Here is a 21,054-nt window from a genome sequence, read left to right on the forward strand (position 1 = left end):
TTGTTGTATTCCTTATGATGCAACTGATTGTTCCTGCATGCACATTCTCACAGCCTGAGCTCTACCCCCCACCCTCCACCACCCTCCCCTCCCCGCCATCCCATCCTTACTGTGCAACTGCTCTGCTCAGCAGGCAAGTCTTTAAACAGACAATTAAAATCAGTCACAAAACATTAAACAATCAGTTATAAATAAATGCTGTGTTTTAATAAAATGCCTACCCCTAGGTATTTATCTGAGTAGTCCCTAGTAATGCTAATGGCTGCCAATCCGTTTTAATCGGCCAATCTGTGTATGTGTGCAGTTTTGCAAAAACCTGATATAGACCTGTTCAGAAGGTAGTTGCAGCTGTTGGACAGAAACCAAACAGGCTGGATGATCAGCTTACATCTGATCAACACCTATATACTTGATAAAATTGACTGTCAGAAATGTTCATGGTAAAAATTGTAGCGATGCTATGCTGATCTTCAGCTCCATTGCTAGAGTTGTCCCTTGAGATAAGAACATAAGAGAAGCCAATGTTGGATCAGGCCAGTGGCCCATCCAGTCCAACACTCTATTACACAGTGGACAAAAATACCAGGTGCCATCAGGAGGTCCAGCAGTGGGACCAGGATACTAGAAGCACTCCCATTGTTGCCCCCTCCCAAGCACCAAGAAGACAGAGCATCACCTGCCCCAGAATTCCTTGTGGCTGGCTGACAGCCTCTCTCCACCAGATAAGTATGCCCCCGGGGAACAGCGGGGCGTAAGGAAAAGCCCAACCTGGGCTCTGTGCCAAAAAGAGGCTCAGCGGACGGTTCAGTTGGCGAGGAGGGAGAAATGCTTCGCAAGAAGCACGCAGGGTGCTGAGAGGATTCCCCACCAGCCCCGATCCCAGCCCAGGAAAGTCCCCAGTAGTCCTCCTCCATGCTGAGCCGACTCCCACTCAGTGGATTTCACTGGGACTGAACACACACCCCTCCCCCTTTTTCTGGTTTAGAGCAAGGACTGGACTTTCTGGGCGCACCCAGAGGTTGCCCCCCATCGGAGGGCGGGTGGGCAGGAGCTTCTTGTGACATGGCATGGCGGTGGTGGTAGGGACGAGCCCCCTTGAAAAGAGCCCCCAGCATGAAGACGGAAGAGGACCCGGCCCTTGTGTAAAAGGAAGTTCAGGCGGCGAATCAGTCCCAGGTCCTTCGAGGGGGCCATCGGTGTGGGAAGCGCCAAACAGCAGAATGGGGATTGTCCCATGGAGACTGTGGCTGCAGCGCCGGGTGGCCTCTCCGCTTCAAGGCGCAGGCAGCCCAAAGCATCCCCGGGGTCAAAAATTCCACCTGGGCCAGGAGCTCGGCTGGCTCTTGTGCCTGGAACCGGGTTGGTGGTGCCGGGTTGCAGGAGGCAACCTCTGGTTTTGCGAGGTTGGCTGGGCTGGAAGCAGGGTGGCGAGGAGGGAAGGGAAGATGGGAGTGTTGGGGCCTGGAAAAGTGGCTCTGGCTAGGCAGCATGAGCGCAGTTCCCTTCTCAGCTGGCCATGAGTCAGGGAAGTCCAGGGGTGGGCGGGAAGGCCTTTCCTCGGGCCCCACAGCAGGCTGCGGGCGGCTGGCCGTGGGCCAGGGAAGGACAGGGGCGGGCAGGCAGGCCTTTCCCGGGGCCCCTCTTCAACTTACCTTGTTTCTTCTTCCTCCTCGTGGCCTGAGGGCTGCTGGGAGCAGGGGGTGGGGCTTGCTGCATGTGCCCGCCCCCTGGGCTCCTTACTGCAGGAGCGTTGCTCCATTGAGCTCCGGCAGCAAATGAGGCCTGCTGGTATGGTATTCAGATCTGGTATTTTTGGGAAATCATGAATTTTTTGGGTCCAGTAGATCTGAGAAGAAAAATACTGCTCCCCACCAACACAGCTGACCCCCGGGTTATCTTCTTCAGTTCCTTTAAACTTTAAAAGGGCTGCAGTAGAAGCCTGACAAACAGCGTAGAGGCAGGAGCAATCTACTCCCACCTCTCCACTGTTTTCAGATCTATCTGGTAATCCCCGAATATATCCAGAATTCTTTTCAGGATTTTCCCCTCCAGTTTTCCTGAGAAAATACAGACACATCTGGGATGCCGAAATATACCTGAAAAATACTGATATGTTTTTTGGGGGGTATGTTTTCAGCTTGGGTAGATCCAAACACACAGCCCTACTAGCTGCTCTCATGATAATGTATCCCTTTCTGTCTTTGTTTAATGCACTCTGATTCATGTGCTTTTGAGCTAGATTGATGAGCGCATGTTTTTGTTCTTTCTTCACGTTCAAAAAGGGAGGCGTGCTTTAGGCCATAAATTTGATTACTATTTTTTTTGCCATGTCATTAACTTATCTCTGTGCGGCCTTCTTTTCATATTGTAATCTTGATGACTCTGAAACTGTTAAAAGGATATCTGCTTAGACTATGCATTGTGTGATATGCTTAAATAATTAGACATGACATATATAGTATCAGCTTGTGTAAGATTCTCCTCCTTCCCCAGTGATTTTTTCCCCGTCCTTTTATTTGGTCAGGGACCCAACCCAGTTGGTGCTGATTATAGCTACACAAACCAGTTTTTAACATTTTTGTAACATGTCTAATGACCAGGGAACAGAATTCTAGGCAGGGCTGTATAGATGGGACTAGCTAAGATGTTAAAATTAGCTGTTGTAGATTTTCTGGGTTGTATGGCCATGGTCTTACCATTGTAGGACCTGACGTTTCGCCAGTAGCTCTGACTGGCATCCTCAGAGGTATAACACAGAAAGATGGAGTACTCTCTGTGCCAACCTAGCAGTTCGAAAGCAAGATATTGCAAGTAGAATAAATACGTACCGCTTCAGTGGGAAGGTAACAACGTTCCGTGTGCCTCGGTGTCTAGTCATGCCAGCCACTTGACCATGGAAAGCATCTTCGGACAGCGCTGGCTCTTCGGCTTGGAAACGGAGATCCCTAGAGTCGGATTCGACTGGCTTTCGAGCAAGCGAAACCTTTACCTTTTACCTTACTAACCAGAACTGTACACAGTGTTCCAAATGAGGCCACACCATAAATCTGTACAAGGGCGTTAAAATATCTCCCATTTTATTCTCAGTCCCTTTTCCTAATAAACCCTAATGTAGAGTTTGCCTTTTTCACTGCAGCAGCACACTGGATTGACACTCATTGAGCTACCCACTACGACCTCAAGATCTTTCCCCCCCTGTCTCTCAGCAAGTTCAGACCCCACTAGCCTAAAATTGAAGCGGTGTTTTTTTTTTTGTCCCAGTGTGCATCACCTTAAACTTCATTTGCCGCATTGTCGCCCACCCACCTAGTTTGTGGGAGGTCCTCTTGGAGCTCTTCACAGTCAGCCTTGGTTTTCACCATCCTGCATAATTCTGGGTCATCTGCAAACATGGCCACAATATCCTGCTCATCCCTAGCTCCAGATCATTTGCGAATAAACGAAATCGTACCGGCCCCAATACCGATCCTTGTGGGACCCCTACTGCTTGCTTCCCTCCATTGTGAGAACTGTCCATTTATTCCTACTCTTTGCTTGCTGTCCTTTAATCAATGTTTAATCCATACGAGAACCCGTCCTCTTATCCCATGACTGCTAAGTTTACTCAGGAGTCTCTGGTGAGGTACCTTGTCAAAAGCCTTTTGAAAGTCCAAGTCTGTAATGTCGAGCAGGTCACCATTGTGTCCAATTGTGTAGCCAATTTCTGTTATTATACGGGGAGAGAACGTTGGGTGCCGCACAAGATCTTGTACAAGTGGAACTGTGCCGGATCCAAGCCAGGTTCTCTCTCTGGCTGTATTTGTAGCCAGGTTCTCTTGAAGGTGGCTCAAGCGGTTAAGATGCTGAACTTCAGGCTGTGGAAGGTCGGTAGTTCAGCAGTTCGAGACCCGAGTATGCCGCATGACGGAGTGAGCTCCCTTCTCTAGTTCCAGCTCCTGCCAACCTAGCAGTTCAAAAGCAAGAGATTGCAAGTAGATAAATAGGTACCACCCCGGTGGGAAGGTAACAGCGTTCCGTGACCACGGAAACATCTTCGGACAGCGCTGGCTCTTCGGCTTTGAAACAGAGATGAGCACCGCAACCCTAGAGTTGGATTTGACTGGCTTTCGAGCAAGGGAACCTTTACCTTTATCTCTTGAAGGATGTAATCTGGTCCTGCAGTTCTCCCACTGAGGCGGAGGACATCTCCATGGGTTATTCCCATCATTCCTTAGGGGGGCAGGAAACACTTTTTTCTCCTTCCTTTTGGCGCCTTGGGAATAGCCCAGCCCCCCAGTTCTATTCCTGCCTCATAGGGAGTAGCAGTGAAAGTTCAGAGTGCTACCTTTCACAGTGTTGGTTCTCTTACTGACTTTCTTTTTCCTATCTATCCTTCCTTCTCTATTCTCACTCCTAATCTTTAACTCTGTCTGACCTCGTTTTTTCTTTGCGACGAGAGTCAAGACCTGAAGGGAGTCATCCTATCTAGTCCGATTGGATCAAATGGAAGTATACAGCTTTAGTCTCTTAATGTGTGGGATTGAGTAATCCTGCAATGTAGATAACGGCCTTCTTTTTCTTTTCAGCATGTTCGCCTCTTGTCTCGCAAGCAGTTTCAACTGAGAGCACTTATGCAGAAGGCCAGGAAGACTGCAGGACTCAGCGATCTCTACTGACCGTCACGGCTTGGTGGGGGAAGTGGTGTTCAGAAATTCGTCATATTCTCATTTCCTTTACTTTCTAATCAGTAGGTAGCCAGAATAAGTTATTACATTATTCAATTGTAAAATATTTTGAATGGATAATATATTTTCTCTTTTTTTCTTGGTTAAGGACTAGCTTTTATTAATGCACTTTCTATTCTCTGTAAACCTTTTTGCATTGGTGGTCTGATGGCTGAATAAAACTTGCGTAACACTTTTCTCCTCGTACTACATATATGTGTGAATACTGTTTCTGCGCTGTCATGTTTGTCCTTACGGAAATATCAGCTTAACACACATTGTACGTTGCAACGACACGGAGGTGGTCTCAGCAATGTCTGCCGCTAGAAATAATCCCGTCTGTGTATTTTTTGTATAATGAAAATTAGTAGGATGCTGGGATAAAATGTTCGTTCTTATTCAAAAAAGTTGTCTCGCAGCCTGATCCCACGTCCGTGGTGTCTCCACTAAGAACTACCGTATTTTCCGGCGTATAAGACGACTGGGCGTATAAGACGACCCCCAACTTTTCCAGTTAAAATATAGAGTTTTCCAGTTAAAATATAGAGCTGTGCTGATGCTTCTGGCGTACCGGCGTATAAGACGACCCCCCACTTCTGAGAAGATTTCCCTGGGTTAAAAAGTAGTCTTATACGCAGGAAAATACGGTATGTCCCATTTCATTTAGTAGCATTTGTCTGGCTTTTGCTTTATTTGGGGGGATCTTTCTATCCGGCCCCTCTCCCGGCTAGTTGAGGAAATCACTGCCTGTGTAGAGACAATGCCCAACCCAAATTCAAGATGTGTTTTGACTGAGATGTTACACGTGGAGAGTGAATCCGGGGTGGAGCAGCGTCTCTGCACCCCACCAGATCGGACCAGCGTGCCATAAAACCTACCTCTGATTCAACATGTTTGAGACAGTCAGACCATCCTAATTAATGCATTTGCTTTAAAAAACGATTTGAAAAACTTTTGCTCTAGCATGGGTTTTGCATTAGTAGTAGCAAAGAAAAACAAGCATTGGTGCTAATGTATGCCGAATACCAGATTTGGGGGTGGGGTTGGAGACAGAACTGTACCCCCACCCAAGACTGTGACATCAAAAATATGACATTGGCCAAGTAAGTGCCTAAAATGAGACTTCCCTACTGTAATTCAGCTACTCAGGCAACTTTCCTGCTTACATAAGGCTGCTTCATAGAACCTGTGAGTGCCAACATTCCAGTTTCTTTGCCATTTAGAATAGCACCAGGTATGTGTAGACAATTTGTCCCATCGCTTAATCCTACTTCTGAGTGACTGAATTTGGTCACTCAATTGAAGCCCATCCACTTAACAGGGCAGCAAAACAATTACCATCAAGACTACTTGTATGTTTTTTTTTTTAAAGGTATGGAAAAGCAATCCCAAAGGAGCTTTGTGTTCTCATTCTTGGAGCACTAGGCTAGATGTTTGTAATGCAGCGGTTTTAGATGGTTGTCTGCTGCTGGAATGAGAGAACCTACTTTTCCCCCATATGCCCTGTAAACTAGTATTCAGGAATGTTCATGTATGTTTTCCTCAAGCCCCTTCTATGTTGAGATGACTTAATCACAGAAATATTGCCTGTACTTTACCACCTTAAAACTAACAGTTTATTCCGACATAAATTCTCATGCTGGAATAGGTTGTAAGAAATCATAGGACTGCTGTTTTCGTTTGCTGCTACTGACTATCCACCTGAAATGATCCTTAGGGTGGACTGTAACACTTGTCACAAACAGGAGAACTGGCTGTGCATGTACATTTCAGATACTGAGTCTTGTACTTAATGCAAGCCTTTTCTCATACTATATGTTAAAAACTCCCATAGCTAGCATTATTGCTCCTGGTGTGCTTGAATTTAAGAAGATGGTTAGACATGGAGCAGATGAATGTTTCCTTGACCCCTGGGTCTGCTTTTTCAGGCACAAAACTTTCCCCAACCGTTAGTGAACTTTCTAGTTTGGGAAGACCCGCAGGCTGGCATGTACTAGAAGGCAGATATTATACAAAGTTAGGCTCTGGTGCATGCTGTGCATGTTTCAGGTTTTGTATTCCAGACTAGACTGAAGAGAAACACAAGCAGCAGTTCAATGTTTTATTTTGTGTGTTGTTGTTGTTTTGAGGGCTGGTACTACAGTTGGACAATTGCAGCATTTAATTGTTGCATACAGAGGCTTTACTTGATGGTTATGACACTATTACTGGAGTAGGAGTACACAAAAATAAGGTTCTCTGAAAGTATACACCAAGACTCAAAGCAGCAGTATCAGGGGAAAAAATACATTTGGAGGTGCTCAGTAGTGGTGACTTAGATCATTGGTCAGCAGAGAATACATTAGGTCAGTATTTGCTGATCCTTTGGTTTTGCTGTTTTTGAAGACCAGTTACTAGTCCTTCGGCAGTGAGATTAAATTTAGCTGACGAAAGGCGGAAGGGTTTCATCCGGCAGTGCTGTTTCAGGGTATGCTGGATCTAAAGTTTTCCTAGTGCACAGGAAATAATTTTGTTCATAATTTTAGTTCTGTATGTGTTTCTAGCTGATACATCATAAAGGAAACTGACATACGTGAAAGTGCAACAAGACAGCCCTCTAAGACCCACTGACACTAATAAGCAGTGAAAGGGATATAGGGGTAACAGGCTTAAAACTGGAGCTCCTTTTGAATTCCCCAGAGTGTATCTGCACTCTTCCTCAGCTTATCTTCTTCCTCAGGCTTCAAAGTAATTTTCACCACATCTGTAATGCCCGAGTAACCCAGGACGCAAGGAACGCTTAAGAAGACGTCATCTTTAACTCCGTGCATGCCCTAGGAAGAAGAAACCAGGCCAGGTTAAGTCACAGAAAATAAGTCTTTCTGAATAATAGGTTTCCTTTAATGGGTGGGTGGTATGGTATTACCCAGGGGGTCAAAAATGGTGTCTACTTGGGTACTAAATCCCTTCATTTAGCCAGACCAACTGCTTCTTCCACAGCTGCCTTGGCTTTTCATCGAGCGCTGTAATAAAGACTTGCAAGCTGTCACTAAAAGTACGTCCAAAGTATGGAATAACTCTCCGTTTCTGTCAGACTTCTTAATATACCTTGGAAGACTCGTACACCAATTAGTATGTATCTTGTCTAGATGATGTTTGCTTGATGCACAAATTGCACAGAGGGGAAGATACGAAAGTCAGCCAGTAAGTTTTATGAAACAGACTCAGTTACTGGAGACAGCTTAAGTTTTATCACACCAAAAATATATATCAATGGAGCTTTTTTAAAGTAGCTGTTCTTCAGTTCTGCTATTATGACTTGGGACAGAATTGGCTTATATAGCCTCTAAAAATTTAACTACAAAATTAGAGCCTCCCTTCCTTACAAGGTAGCTGATAAGAGATGGAAAACTGCTAAATTAGCTACACACCTTGTTCATTTAAAAACTAATATAATTTTACAAAGATTTGATCTTCTTGGATGCCTTTTATTAAATTCATGATTGTTAAGATTTGGATATAAAGATGCAAGTCATGTTCATGTTTGGTCATTTGTATTGCATACTTTTTGATGTATTATAATTGATGTTGACACACTGACTTTGTATTTTTAAATATAATAAATAATTAAGCAAAGTAGCTGTTAACTGCACCTACTCCTAGCTGTTGTTGCTAACTTCTACAGTTAACTGCCAGATGGGACTGCCAATTCTGTGCTTTAGCAACCCTGTTTCTTACCTTCACCATTGTAGAGACTGGGTGCACTCTTCTCAAATTCTTCATGATGGTTTCAGCGAGATCTGCCACAGAAAGACCGATTGCCCAAGATGTGTAGCCCTTCAGCTTGATAACCTCATAAGCACTACGGAGAAAATGGGTTAGAGTTGGTCAGCATTCGCACCACTTCTAGTCACTTTTTTGTTGTTTCTTAAATATACACTTTATTTATTTATTAATCAGATTTATACCCCACCCTCCCCCGTAGGGCTCAGGGCGGCTTACAAGGCAAGAAATCTTGCAACAATAAAACATACTATTCCTATAATTAAAACATACTATACAATTTAAAAACCTAGTACAATTAAAGTGCTCGATGATCTTCAATTTCAAAAACCCCAGAAAAGATGGCGGACCACGTCCAGAAGTTCCCAGTAGTCATTCAGTGGCTTCAATATTCAGATGTTAAAGAATTCAGATGTTCCCTTCCTAGGGCCTCTTCCACCACCCCCCATGATGACAATATGGCGGGGGGGGGGTGGCCCCTACTCGAAAGTCTGGTGGAAGAGCTCCGTCTTGCAGGCCCTGCGGAACTGCATCAAATCCCGCAGGGCCCGGATCTCCTCCGGGAGCTCATTCCACCAGGTAGGGGCCGCCACCGAAAAGGCCCTGGCCCTCGTTAACTTTGTAAGTTAAACTAAGAAGACGGGGACGGCAAAGGATGAGATGGTTAGACAGTGTCATAGATGCAACAAACATGAAATTGAGCCAACTTCAGAGGACGGCGGAAGACAGGAAGGCCTGGCGTGATCTGGTCCATGGGGTCGCAAAGAGTCGAACTCGACTGTGCGATTGAACAACAACAAAAGTTAAACTAAAAAAAAGTAAAATTATATTAACTAAGATCAGAAGTGAACCAATGTAAAGTAAGATCTTTGGGGCCACCTAAAGCAAAAACATTAATGGATCATAATAGCAACAGACTGGGGGGGGGGTGTCTTAAAGCCCTAGGAACAATTTCGTTCTGGGCAAGATACTTAAATGCAAGGAACCACTTCCTTTTAAAGTCTTTGTATAATGAGATGTTGTCGTCAGAGTAACCAACCTGGGCAGTGATCTTTTTCCATTATAAATTGTTCCCAGATTTTGTGGTGCCAAACTGAAAGGGTGGGACCTGAAGAAAACTTCCAAGCCTGAGCTATCGTTCATTTGGCCACAATCAGGAGAGTAGCGATGAGGTCGGGAGTTCCAGTCCAGAATGTAAACTTTATTTTTTTTTCTCTCCAAATAACTTGTAGTTTCAAAAGTGTGATCTCTCTCCAGTAATTTAAAAACAGAATTTCTGGGGTTAGTAGGATTTTTCAATCAGTAACGCAGTGGATACAGGTTTGAATTTCCCTTCGGAAAGGTTGTAGCTGGGGGCAAAGCAGCCAGCAAAAGATAAGAACTTAAGGATCCACAATTTCTCCAACATTGAGGAGAATGAGAGGAAGCAACATGGGGAAGAGCTGCAACAGAGTCCGATACCAGTGGGCCAGAAGTTTAAACGTTTGGAGTTTCACATGACGGATGAAGTAAATGTGGAAGAGCTCCATACAGCAGACCGAGCCTTTTACAACTTTTTAAGTAACGTATCTCTGTGCTCCATCTCTGTGAGGTTCTTGGTCTTCTGAAGTTTCATATGGTATCTACAGCTGAACTTGGGTTTGGGGCTATCGGTTTCCATTATTTAACAAACCAAATCCCTAATGCCTTCATTTGTAAGATGAGTTAATCATGGGAAGTGGCAGTATAACAGTCACTTGTTCAGTTGGTTGGTGTATAAAAACAGGTTGCTTACCTGTAACCAGTGTTCCCTCTAAGCTGAGTTAGTGTGAGCTAGCTCGCCGTTTTTTAGCCTTCGGCTCACATTTTGTCTTAGCTCAGGAAGGATGGCTCTGGAGCAAACTAATTTATGCAGTAGCCGAATCACTTGCTCACAGTTTTAATACAAATAGCTCACAAAGTAGAAATTTTGCTCACAAGACTCCATAGCTTAGAGGGACCATTGCCTGTTGTAACTGATGATCTTCGAGTGGTCAGCTGTGCATTCACACCCTTGGGACTCCAGGTGCCTGTGCTGACCCGAGCAGTGACTTCTAAGCTCCAAAGACTATCTTTCGCACCCCTTCCCTGCCCATGCCCAGGAACTCCCCCACCCATGCTCAGGACGGGGTGCAGAGATCCTGCCAGTTCCTTCTGACTGCTGTCCAACCCACACAAGACTGTAGGCTGCCAGCAGAGGGGACAGTCTGGCGAGTGGTGTGAATGCACAGATAACCACCCGAAGACCATCAGTTACAGATAAGCAACCTGTTTATCTTCTTCAAGGTCTCTGTGCATCACACCCTTGGGAGAGTAGCAAGCTCTGAGATACCTGGTGGCGGGTGATGGCAGCTACTCCGTCACACATTGATCGGAGAACAGCTCGTCCCACTGCAGCACGGCTCCTGGCTCGCAGGTCTAAGGCGTAGTGCTTGACGAATGTGATAGGCGTCACCCAAGTTGCAGCCCTGCAAGGGGGGTGGGTGCCTGAGGAAGGCTGTAGATGTGGCCAACGCTCTCATAGGATGTGCCCTGACCGGGCCTGGAAGCGGATGTTTAGCCAGGTGGTAACATAACATAATCATCTCCACTATCCATTTTGACAGTCGTTGAGCCGAGATCCCAAGCCCCTTTTAATGCCCAATAAATACAACAATAAATAAATAATGTTCCACATAGGAAAACGAAAAGGTGAGTATCCCTACGCAATGCTTTCGTTCTGTCCAAGAAGAACAAGAGTGCTCTCCTAACATCCAGTAGATGGAGTCACCTTTCTGAGTCGGACTTCGGGTTAGGTAAGAAGGTAGGTAAGGAGACTTCCGTTTGAAGGTGAAAATCTGAGTTGATTTTCAGGAGAAATTTGATGTCGGGGAGTAACGATACTCTTTCCCCATGGAAATGGAGGTAAGGGGGGTCGCACCCAAGTGCCCGGAATTCACCCACTCATTTGGCAGAGGTAATGGCCACCAGAAATGCCGTCTTCCAGGATAGCAGCTGAAGGCTGCACTTGGCCATAGGTTCAAAAGGTCGAGTTAAACCATCGAGAACGAGGGGTAGGTCCCACGCAGGGGTGGGTTCCTTCGCTGGGTGGGGGGGTAGAGATGGAGCAGGCCCTTCAGAAAGTGTTTAGTGTCTGGGTGGGCGAACACAGAGGAGCCATCCATGCGATTATGGTAGGCCAAGATGGTGGCGAGGTAGTCCCGCAAAGATGAATAACTCGTGCCTCTATCCACCAGAATGTGCAGGTAGTTAAAGACAAGGGGAAGGCTTGCCGCGACCAGGGATGCCCCGTGGTTCCAGACAAAGGACTCAAACCTGCCCAGTTGTAGGCATAGGACCTCCTCGTGGACTGTTTCCTACTATTTATCATGACGTCCTTCACCTTTTGGGAGAAAGAGCCCAGGTGATTCTCCACGCTGTCAGTTTTAGATGAGGAACATCGTGATGGACAACTTTCCCTTCGTGAGAGAGAAGGAGGTCTGGGACGGGGAAAATGAGAAATCTCCCCCTGGGATAGACGGAGAAGGGGGAACCAGGGTTGGCGTGGCCACCAAGGAGTGATGAGGATGCACTCTGGCCTCTCCCTCAGGATCTTGTTGGCAACCTTGGTGAAGAGTGGAATTGGGGTAAACAAGAGAAAACAGTCCGTCCAAGGGATAAGTAGGCCCAGTGACGGTGGGTATATACCCCCCCCAACAACAGAAATTCTGGCATTTCCTGTTGTGCCTCATTGCAAAGACGTCTAAGGTCAGCTATCCCCACCTGTCAAATACTGGGTGCAGATGAGTCCAGTTCATTTCCCACTCAAGAACAGCTCTTATCAGAACTATGGCTTGCCCGAGGTCATCCAGCCAAGGTGCAAGTGGAGGAGTGGGGAATCAAACCCGGTTCTCCCAGATTAGGGTCCGCGCACTTCACCACTACACGAAACTGGCTCTCTACACCTGCCAAAAGTATCCAGTTTCTTCCCTTCCTTATCAGAAGGTGCGGAATGGGTGTGCTCGCTATTAGAGGAGGAATTTACCACCAAGGAGTTGGGTTTGGGATGCAAAAACAAAAATACTGCTCCCGTCTCCTGGACCGTCCAGCGGTCTTGAGGATATGGGAGTAGATGCGGTTTTGTCCCATGGTTGTTTTGCAGCTTGAAATCTGATTCGGCCTGCCCTGGGAGTTACTGAGGACTTGGGTTTGATGGATGTTGATGCCGATGGTCCCATTGGTATCGACAGAGTTCCTCTGTCTGATTTGGCACAGGCTCATGTCGGTGCCGACGTGCCGATATCGGTGCATCGACCAGTTTCTTTGATGTCGCTCAGTGGGGTGATCTGGAGCGATGGGAGAGCATGGAGCGTGGAACGTTGATCCCAGTCTGGTGGTCCTCACATCTGGAGCCACGGAAAGGGTGGAGGATAGGCACCGTATTAAGAATTGGAAGTTGCCTCTGATCCCATGGCAATGTTGGCGGTACTTGCCACTGAGGTGGTTGAGCATCATGGGTGACAGCTAGCACTCTGTCTGGAGTGCTGTGGGGCAGGGCAGCTAGCACTCTGTCTGGAGTGCTGTGGGGCAGGGTGAACATAAGAATATAAGAGATGCCAATGTTGGATCAGGCCAAAGGCCCATCTAGTCCAACACTCTGTCACACAGTGGCCAGAAATACCAGGCGCCATCAGGAGGTCCACCAGTGGGGCCAGGACATTAGAAGCCCTCCCACTGTTGGCCCCCCCTCCAAGCACCAAGATGACAGAGCATCACTTGCCCGAGTCCCTATCTATACCTTGTGGCTAATAGCCACTGATGGACCTCTGCTCCATATGCCTATCTAATTCCCTTTTGAAGCCGTCCATGCTTGTAGCTGCCACCACTTCCTGTGGCAGTGTCATGGGTGTCATGGGCATCCTGCGATTGATGGCGATGGGTGCCGGTGGCGAAGAGCTGTTTCTGCTTGTCGATCCCAGTGAGGAGGAGCGGTGAAAGCTTTGCTGGGTAAGATCAATCTTATCAACCTCAGAGAGGCTGAGAGGTTGCAATGCAATGTGGTGGGGTTTCAATACCAGGGAGCTCACCCGATCCGTCTGTTGTTTAGTCGGTGCCGACTGAATGGAGACCGGGTCCAGTGATCCTGACACAGCCTCTGCCTCTGTATGGTGATGCATCGAGTCCTGTGTAGGGGGTCACGGCTCGGTGTTGCTGGCTAGGGTGTGTCTCTTAGCACATGGACCTTCTTTTTGTGTTTCTTCGCAGGAGAATCCGAGGAGGAATCTATGGTCAACCCCAACCTTTTCGATGTTGACGCCCAGGCATCGGGAGGGGTTGACATTGATGACTTCGATGGGAGTAGACTGTTGAGCCGGGCCCAGCAACTGGTCAGTCGATCCCTCGGCCGGTGCAAACTTAGTAGCCATTTTAGGTGGGGCCAGGGCAGATTCCAATAGCGCTGCTTGCAGGCGAGCAGCTCTGTTTTTCCTGGTCTGCTTTGAGACCTTAGCACAGTGGGGGCAAGTGTCCGTCCTGTGGGCCTCACCTAGGCACAGCAAGCACAGGGAGTGGCCGTCGGTTGGAGCTAATCTGCTCCCACAGCGGGAACATCATTGGAAGAACCCCCACATAGACTAAACAGAGGAGGAAAATGGAGCTGAAGAATGGGAGACATTCACCGACCACAGCAAGGAAGAAACATGTCCCATTCATGTCCCAAACATGTCAGAAGAGAACTGGCGGGGATATCTGCGCCCCGTGCCCTGGGCATGCACAGGGAAGGGGGCGCAAAATATCCTCTTTGGAGCTTAGAAGTCACCGCTCGGGGTCGGCACAGGTGCCTGGAGTCCCAAAGGGTGTGATGCACAGAGATCACGAAGAAGATCTTTTACACATTTCATGCCCAGAATTTGGTTTATACCTGGTATCAGCATACACATTCTAAGAAGTCCAACATTCCAACCTGGGAAATGTTAAAAAATACAGCTCTGACATTGTCATTTTATGTATGTGACAATTATGGCTGCGGCATTCTAAATTTCTACTTCATAGCAGCTTGGCCTCCCCCCCCCCCTCCTTTTGACCAAACACTGTGTGCAAGTAGTTTAAAGACTACCTGTCTACCACTTGCTTGTGGACCTCTTTCCAGTTCTCTTTGTCTCCGTCAGTTCCCAGGTCAGGATGTAAAGCTTTCAGGGAGACGCCAGCAACGTTCACACCACTCCAGACAGGCACTAAAATAAATGAATACAGCTTTGTTTGTGTGGGATGGTGTTTTCAGAGTTAATACAGTATACTACACATCTGCAAGCGACTACTAAGGTTAGTGGCCGCCAGACTGCCACCTTTCCCCCAACCTGGATCTAAGCAAAGCAGCACCCCCCCCCAGTTCACCTTCCCGTCACAGAACATTGACCGACTTGTTTTTTTCCTGGTTTTGCCACCATTTCTCCAGGGTTGCAGTGTGGTGTGGCCGTCTACGGCTATAAACACAGCAGACTTTGTTTTGGCTGATCTGTTCCATAGCCCTCATCGTGGAAGCAAAACTGAGTATGCAGTGAGCTGACCGTGGCCATTCCTGTCTCTACATCCCAGGCTAAAGGCTCCATTGGGCTTAAAGGCCATATGCTACATAATTTGCCGACTGAGTAATTACTGTACTTTATCTGGCGTGATGATCACTGCGGTTTGGGAACTGAATTCACTACCGTGAGATACAGAACCGTCCCCATTCATACTTGATTTAAAATATTTGTATATTGCTTTCCGGTTCACTCCAATAGTAGCAGACTGTTCAAAGCGGTATGCAGCTGTGTATATAGTAATGAGGAAGGGATGCGCGGCTTGCGTGAAGAGTGGATCCAAGACTGACTTCATAATCATTTTTAGTAGAATGAATGGGGATGTCAAAGATGGATTCACAGATCAACTTAAAACACCTTCATTATGAGGCAGGGTATTTTATTTACTGCAAACATATTTTTCCATGCATCTACTTACTTTTCTTAAAGCTGCTATGAAAAGGAAGTTGAGTAACTTTTCTACAACCCGTTATTGAGAGAGCAAAAAAATCCATGTAATTATAAAGGGAAAATAAGTATTTCTCATTTAAGGATACACCAGCAGGCCTAGATATATACAGAATGTAGTTCAAACACTGGACATAATTTAGCAGTTAAATTTCATTCTCTTTTGCCCTCTGTAAGATGTGTCGGGTCTCTTTTTGAGCTGTTTTACTTCTCAAAGCATGTTGTGTGGAGAGACAGTTGCTAGCGACTCTTAAGAACTGACTTAGCACTTTAGCTCCTAAATATAGAATGACAAGGGCGAGACAGATGCCTTTTTTAAAAAGAACTCCAGAATTCCTCCAGGGTCTCTTATGTGAAGGAATTTACCCAGCACTCCCGTTAAGCGTAAAGGGTAGAATTCAGGCCGACAGAAGTTAGCCTACTTGGATTACAAACTTGACCTTTTCTGAACAGGTCTGCCCAAGTCAAATATAGATCATCTAGTGTTACTTCGTAAGGATAGATTATGTTCCTAACTTTATACTGTGGGGAAAGCTCTCCTGGTCTGATACTCACAGACCAGATAAATTGATGGCAGACAGAGATGCTATCTATCCAACATCTCCTTTCCTCCCTCCCCTCCTCCACAAACATTTACCTTTCCCTTCCTCCATGGAACTCAGGGTAGCACACATGTGATGTCACACAGTATGCAAATGTATACCGCTGTCAGTGTTTTCCTGCTCTCTTCCAACTTCCTGAGTACTTATGGGGTCTAGAAGGTGACATCATGCCAATGATCATCACGGGGGAAGGGGTAACAAATTAATTACATGTCAAAAGGGTCAGTGTTGTCAAACTGATACAAAAATTGTATAACTTCTTATCGGTTCATGCTATGCAAGATGAAACCGTTAAACCATCAATGGTAACATGGATGCAGGACATAGGATATAGTTTGGATATAGATGACTGGTTGAAAATATGGAAATCTGTCCAACTATTAAGATCTACGTCATATAAAGAAAATATACTCAAAATGCTTTACAGGTGGCACTGGTCGCCTGACAAAATGGCCAAATGTTATAAAGACATATCAAGAAACTGTAGGAGATGTATAAGAATAATATAGGCACTTTTTCCCATATGTGGTGGCGGTGTGAGAAGATCCATAAATTTTGGAAAGATGTTAAACAGTTCAGAACAGAGATTATGGACATAGATCTACAATTTTTACCAGAAATTTACTTGCTTAATATACCAGATGGGTTCAGACGTGATGATGTATGTATTTTATCATATACCCTTCCTGCATCTAGAATACTTGTTGCTAAATGTTGGAAAACCGATAGCTTACCTACTAGAGAAGAGTTGATCATAAAAATTTATGATGTGGCAGAAATGGATAAATTAAATATGATACTTTTAGGAAAAGATGAAAAATCTTTCCAAAAAAGATGGCACAAAGTTAACAAATGGTTTAGAAATAATATTTAACGTAAACTCAAAAATTTGATTTATATACTGCAACTTTGTTTTTCTCTTTGTAATGTAAAATAAATCTTTTTTAAAAAGGGTCAGTGTTGTAAGAGAAGATCTCCAGAACAGTCTTCTATTCTACAGTACAACTATTAATGCATAGTTAATGTCCCCATAGAAAATGCACTGTGACAAGGAAAGTCCTGTGCTTACCACTGGAGTCTCCATGCTCTCCAACAATCCAGCCGTGGCAGCTGAGAGGGTGAATATTCAGCCTCTCACCCATTAGGTGGCGGAAACGGGCAGAGTCCAGGTTGCAACCACTTCCGATAACACGGTGCTTAGGAAAGCCACTGATCTTCCATGCCACATAGGTCAGAATATCCACTGTCAATAAAGGAGCTAGTTGGTTAAAGATGGCTGTCTTATACACAATGAACAAACCTAAAAATCATGAGATCTGGGTATTTACTGAAAATCAACAATTCGTTTACATGGGCAGGGAATCCTCTCCTGTTCTAAGTCATGTACCCCGATCCACCATTTCATGCGGAGACGAAATTTAGGGATGGTGAAAGGGCACAAGAGATTATAATACAGTATTTTCTGGCTTGCCTTGGCATCCTTTGCTTGTGAGAGTGTCATCCCAGAACTCTGTGTCTCTTACTGAGGATTCTGGGGATATGCATGGTCTTGCTTTGAATGGGTGGAAGCAACACGAGGCTTCTGAGAGGAACGGCACCGATATGGTATATAACTAACCAAAGCTGCTTCCACCATTTCCCCCCCCCCCCACTTGCTTCAGCTTCTGTTTAGCTCTTTGATTAATTTACGGGCACGTCCCGTTTGCTGATAACAAGTTCACAAGAGTTAAATGATACTCCCAAACAAGTGTCACAAGAGTACAGCCTTAGATGCGCAGATAGCTGAGCATGCAACTGCATCTCTACACAATGTACACTGGTGAAAGTATCCTTACCTAAACACTAGCAAGGCAACTATTCATGTAGGAAATTTAGACCTTTTCTACAGCTATTCAGATTGCACCCTATTGGTCGAACATGAAGGAATAAATCCCATCATACCAAGTTTAAGTACTGGTCAGTACTGATATAATGCGAATGCATTCCTTTGCACACTCTCTTGGGAATGAACTCCCTTGAGTTACTTAAAATTAAGGGAAATGTTGACGCTAACCAGTTTCAATAAACCCTTTAAACTGCCACTGTAGATCCTAGTTAAAAGGAGCCTTGATGAACTTTAATTTGGGTTTTAAATTGATTCCACACTCTCCCTTAAAGATGGTTAAAGTTGGGAGGGGGAAGAACTGTTCCTAGGGGGAAAGCAGAATGGGAGGAATAGAGGATGTGTTACCAAGGCTGAGGGAAGAAGCCATTCTGCTGCAAGAACGTGGAAAATATAGGTTGAAATCAATTCTGTGGTTTAGAGCCCCCTCACCCCCCCCATCTGTAAGTGGTAGGAAATAAGTTATTTCTCATCACCAGGGAGATGCTGTTTTCTCAGTTTCCTTTGTAGGAGCAGGCACTCCTTGCTTGTGAAGCATGAGAGAGAGTTCTCCGTGACATGGACCAACCTGGATTGGAGACGACAAGCAGCTTGCAGTCAGGGCTATACTTGACAATGTTGGGAATGATGAATTTGAAGATGTTCACGTTGCGCTGGACCAGGTTCAGGCGAGACTCCCCTTCTTGTTGGCGAGCTCCAGCGGTGACGATGACCAATTTAGAGTGTGCTGTTACAGCATAGTCTGGCCAAAACAAATGTGCCGAAATTTCATTTGTTGAAAATTTGTTTTACACTGTAGTTGTCTTCAAAATGAACAGAATCTATGAAGCATCATGGGAAGTGAGATAGGAAGGGGGAATATCCTGAGGGTCACCAGGATTGAAAGACAGGCATGAGGGCTAGTGTTTGGGGGGGGGGATTATGTGCACAGGATAGAAACGCCAGAAACATCGGAACACCGACGCCCGAAAAAAGACCGCCCAGGAACAAGCCGAGAACAGCGAGCCCTGCCACCCGGGTGCCGGTAGATAGCCCCGACCCCTGTAAACATGTGGCCTTAGTTAGGGATAATTTGGAACTGTGTAAACCACTCAGAGACCCTTTGGGGTTTGGAGCGGTATAGAAATCTAAAGTATAAATAAATAAATAATAAACTTATCCAAAGACTATTAAGCCCGATATTGATCTCGTCTCTTCCCCCATCTCATTTTAGCCTGCTGAAGGAACTGACTACATGCTTCTTTGTATTGATTACAGAGGAACCAGAAACTTATTAAAAAGGCCAACGACAGGTTCCCCCTAGACCCTAGATGTTCTTCGCTTCCATGTTGAACAGTTAATTTTCACAACTTAGTTCCATTTCAACCATGCAAGTATGGAAGGGGAATTCCGGAATGCAACAGCAAAAATGCTCACCTTTTGTCAAAAACGATTATTGTAATTCCTGATATACCCTTCCCACCTGGAAACCAACGAGCAGCTATGGTGGATACAGGTGGGCAGCCGTGTTCCCTCTAAGCTGAGTTAGGGTGAGCTAGCTCACAGTTTTTTAGCCTCCAGCTCACAGATTTTTGTCTCCGCTCAGGAAGGATGACTCCAGAGCAGACTAATTTATGCAGCAGCCAAATTGCTCGCTCACAACTTTAATGCCAGCAGCTCACAAAGGAGAATCTTTGCCCACGGGATTCCACAGCTTAGAGGGAACACTGGCTGGGCAACCGTGTTGGACTGAAGCAACAGAACAAAGGGGCACCTTTTAAGACCAACAAAGTTTAATTCTGGGTCTAAACTTGCATGTGCACGCACACTTTATCGTGCAGACCATGCACACAAAAAGCTGATACCCAGAATTAAACTTTGTTGGTCTTAAAGGTGCCACTGGACTCAAACTTTGTTCAGTGGTGGCTACAGTATCCATGTCCAACCATTTTTTTTAGCACGTTGCCTAACGATCACTTGCCGTGATCAGGAGCCCTACTGCTCTCTCAAAAAGGGCTAGAAGTACGATGACACACAAGCACACATTTATAAAGAGATAACAGCTCAAGAGACCCAGCCAGTTTTGTATAATGCCTGGGCCCCTCTGGAGCTATGGATTTCAGTTGTACGGGACTCAGCAGACACAACCGAATCGCAGCGCACAGCTCTCAGATAGGATACTGATGTCCTTTGAGCCTGGCAGTTTAGGACAGTGGTGGCGAACCTATGGCACGGGTGCCAGAGGTGGCACTCAGAGCCCTCTCTGTGGGCACGCGTGCCATCGCCCCAGCCAGCCCCAAACCATCATTAAAGTGTCGAATTCTCTGCCAAATAATTTTAAGTAAATGAAAGCATTTGGGATTGCTTTCCTTACTTTGTTTGGATCATCTTAAGTTATGTATGAGTTGTTTTTTCTATAGTAAAACCTCAGTATTCAGGTTACATTGCCGTGTTGGCACTTTGCGATAAATAAGTGGGTTTTGGGTCACACTTTGGGCACTCGGTGTCTAAAAGGTTCGCCATCACTGGTTTAGGAGATCTGGCGGGGGATGGACGAGCAGTAATTGAATGCTATTTTAGAATATTGCCAGCTAAAGCGTCACCACGGATGAGGATCACATTCAGGAAATAAGAGATATTCTGGGATAGCGGTTATTGCCAAAGGGATTGTGGTTCGGATCCTCTATCTCGTTTCCTGCTTTCATTTCCTTTTTCCATCGCAATGGCAACTGCAGAGTGTGTGTGTTGCTCAGGTACTTCCCCTCATGCAGCACCCGTGTCTTCTAATGAGCTGTGAAGAGCCGTGGCAGGAGAAGAAAGGGCTCTGAAGCAAAGGACTGCCACTGTGATGGATGAAAGTAGTACAAGCAGAAACAAGACAGAGGATCCTAAGTCAATAAATAAAGTCCTCTCTGTTGCAACTCAACAAGCTTTGTGTGCTGTTGGTCTGTGACTGTTTAATCGACTGCCCCAACAGTCTCTGCACCCGCAGCCGCAGCCAGATTCTATGGGAGGGGACTATCCCTGTGCTACAAAAAGTACTCATCATACCATTAGGATACCATTTTCTTCACCTGCCTCACTGTCTGGGAGTGATGTTG

General features: G+C 45.8%; 2 protein-coding genes across 2 annotated transcripts in view; one reads left to right on the plus strand and one right to left on the minus strand.

The window, feature by feature from the left end:
• The window catches only part of TSG101 (tumor susceptibility 101), a 48,843-nt gene extending 43,627 nt beyond the window's left edge, over positions 1 to 5,216 (plus strand). The window contains exon 10 of the mRNA XM_015417292.1: positions 4,566 to 5,216. Within this exon, the coding sequence (XP_015272778.1) occupies positions 4,566 to 4,655 (90 nt within the window). The 3' untranslated portion in view covers positions 4,656 to 5,216. The remainder of the gene's footprint in view (positions 1 to 4,565) is intronic.
• A 1,574-nt stretch (positions 5,217 to 6,790) lies between these two features.
• Positions 6,791 to 21,054, minus strand: part of LOC107115555 (L-lactate dehydrogenase A chain) — a 30,635-nt gene continuing 16,371 nt past the window's right edge. Inside the window, exons 4-8 of the mRNA XM_015417293.1 lie at positions 18,543 to 18,716; positions 17,162 to 17,335; positions 14,578 to 14,695; positions 8,421 to 8,544; positions 6,791 to 7,516 (exon numbers count right to left, since the gene is read on the minus strand). Coding sequence (XP_015272779.1) covers positions 7,352 to 7,516; positions 8,421 to 8,544; positions 14,578 to 14,695; positions 17,162 to 17,335; positions 18,543 to 18,716 — 755 coding nt within the window. The 3' untranslated portion in view covers positions 6,791 to 7,351. The remainder of the gene's footprint in view (positions 7,517 to 8,420; positions 8,545 to 14,577; positions 14,696 to 17,161; positions 17,336 to 18,542; positions 18,717 to 21,054) is intronic.

Source organism: Gekko japonicus, unplaced genomic scaffold, assembly GCF_001447785.1.
Source record: "Gekko japonicus isolate JY-2015 unplaced genomic scaffold, Gekko_japonicus_V1.1 scaffold1827, whole genome shotgun sequence".
NCBI lineage: Eukaryota > Metazoa > Chordata > Lepidosauria > Squamata > Gekkonidae > Gekko > Gekko japonicus.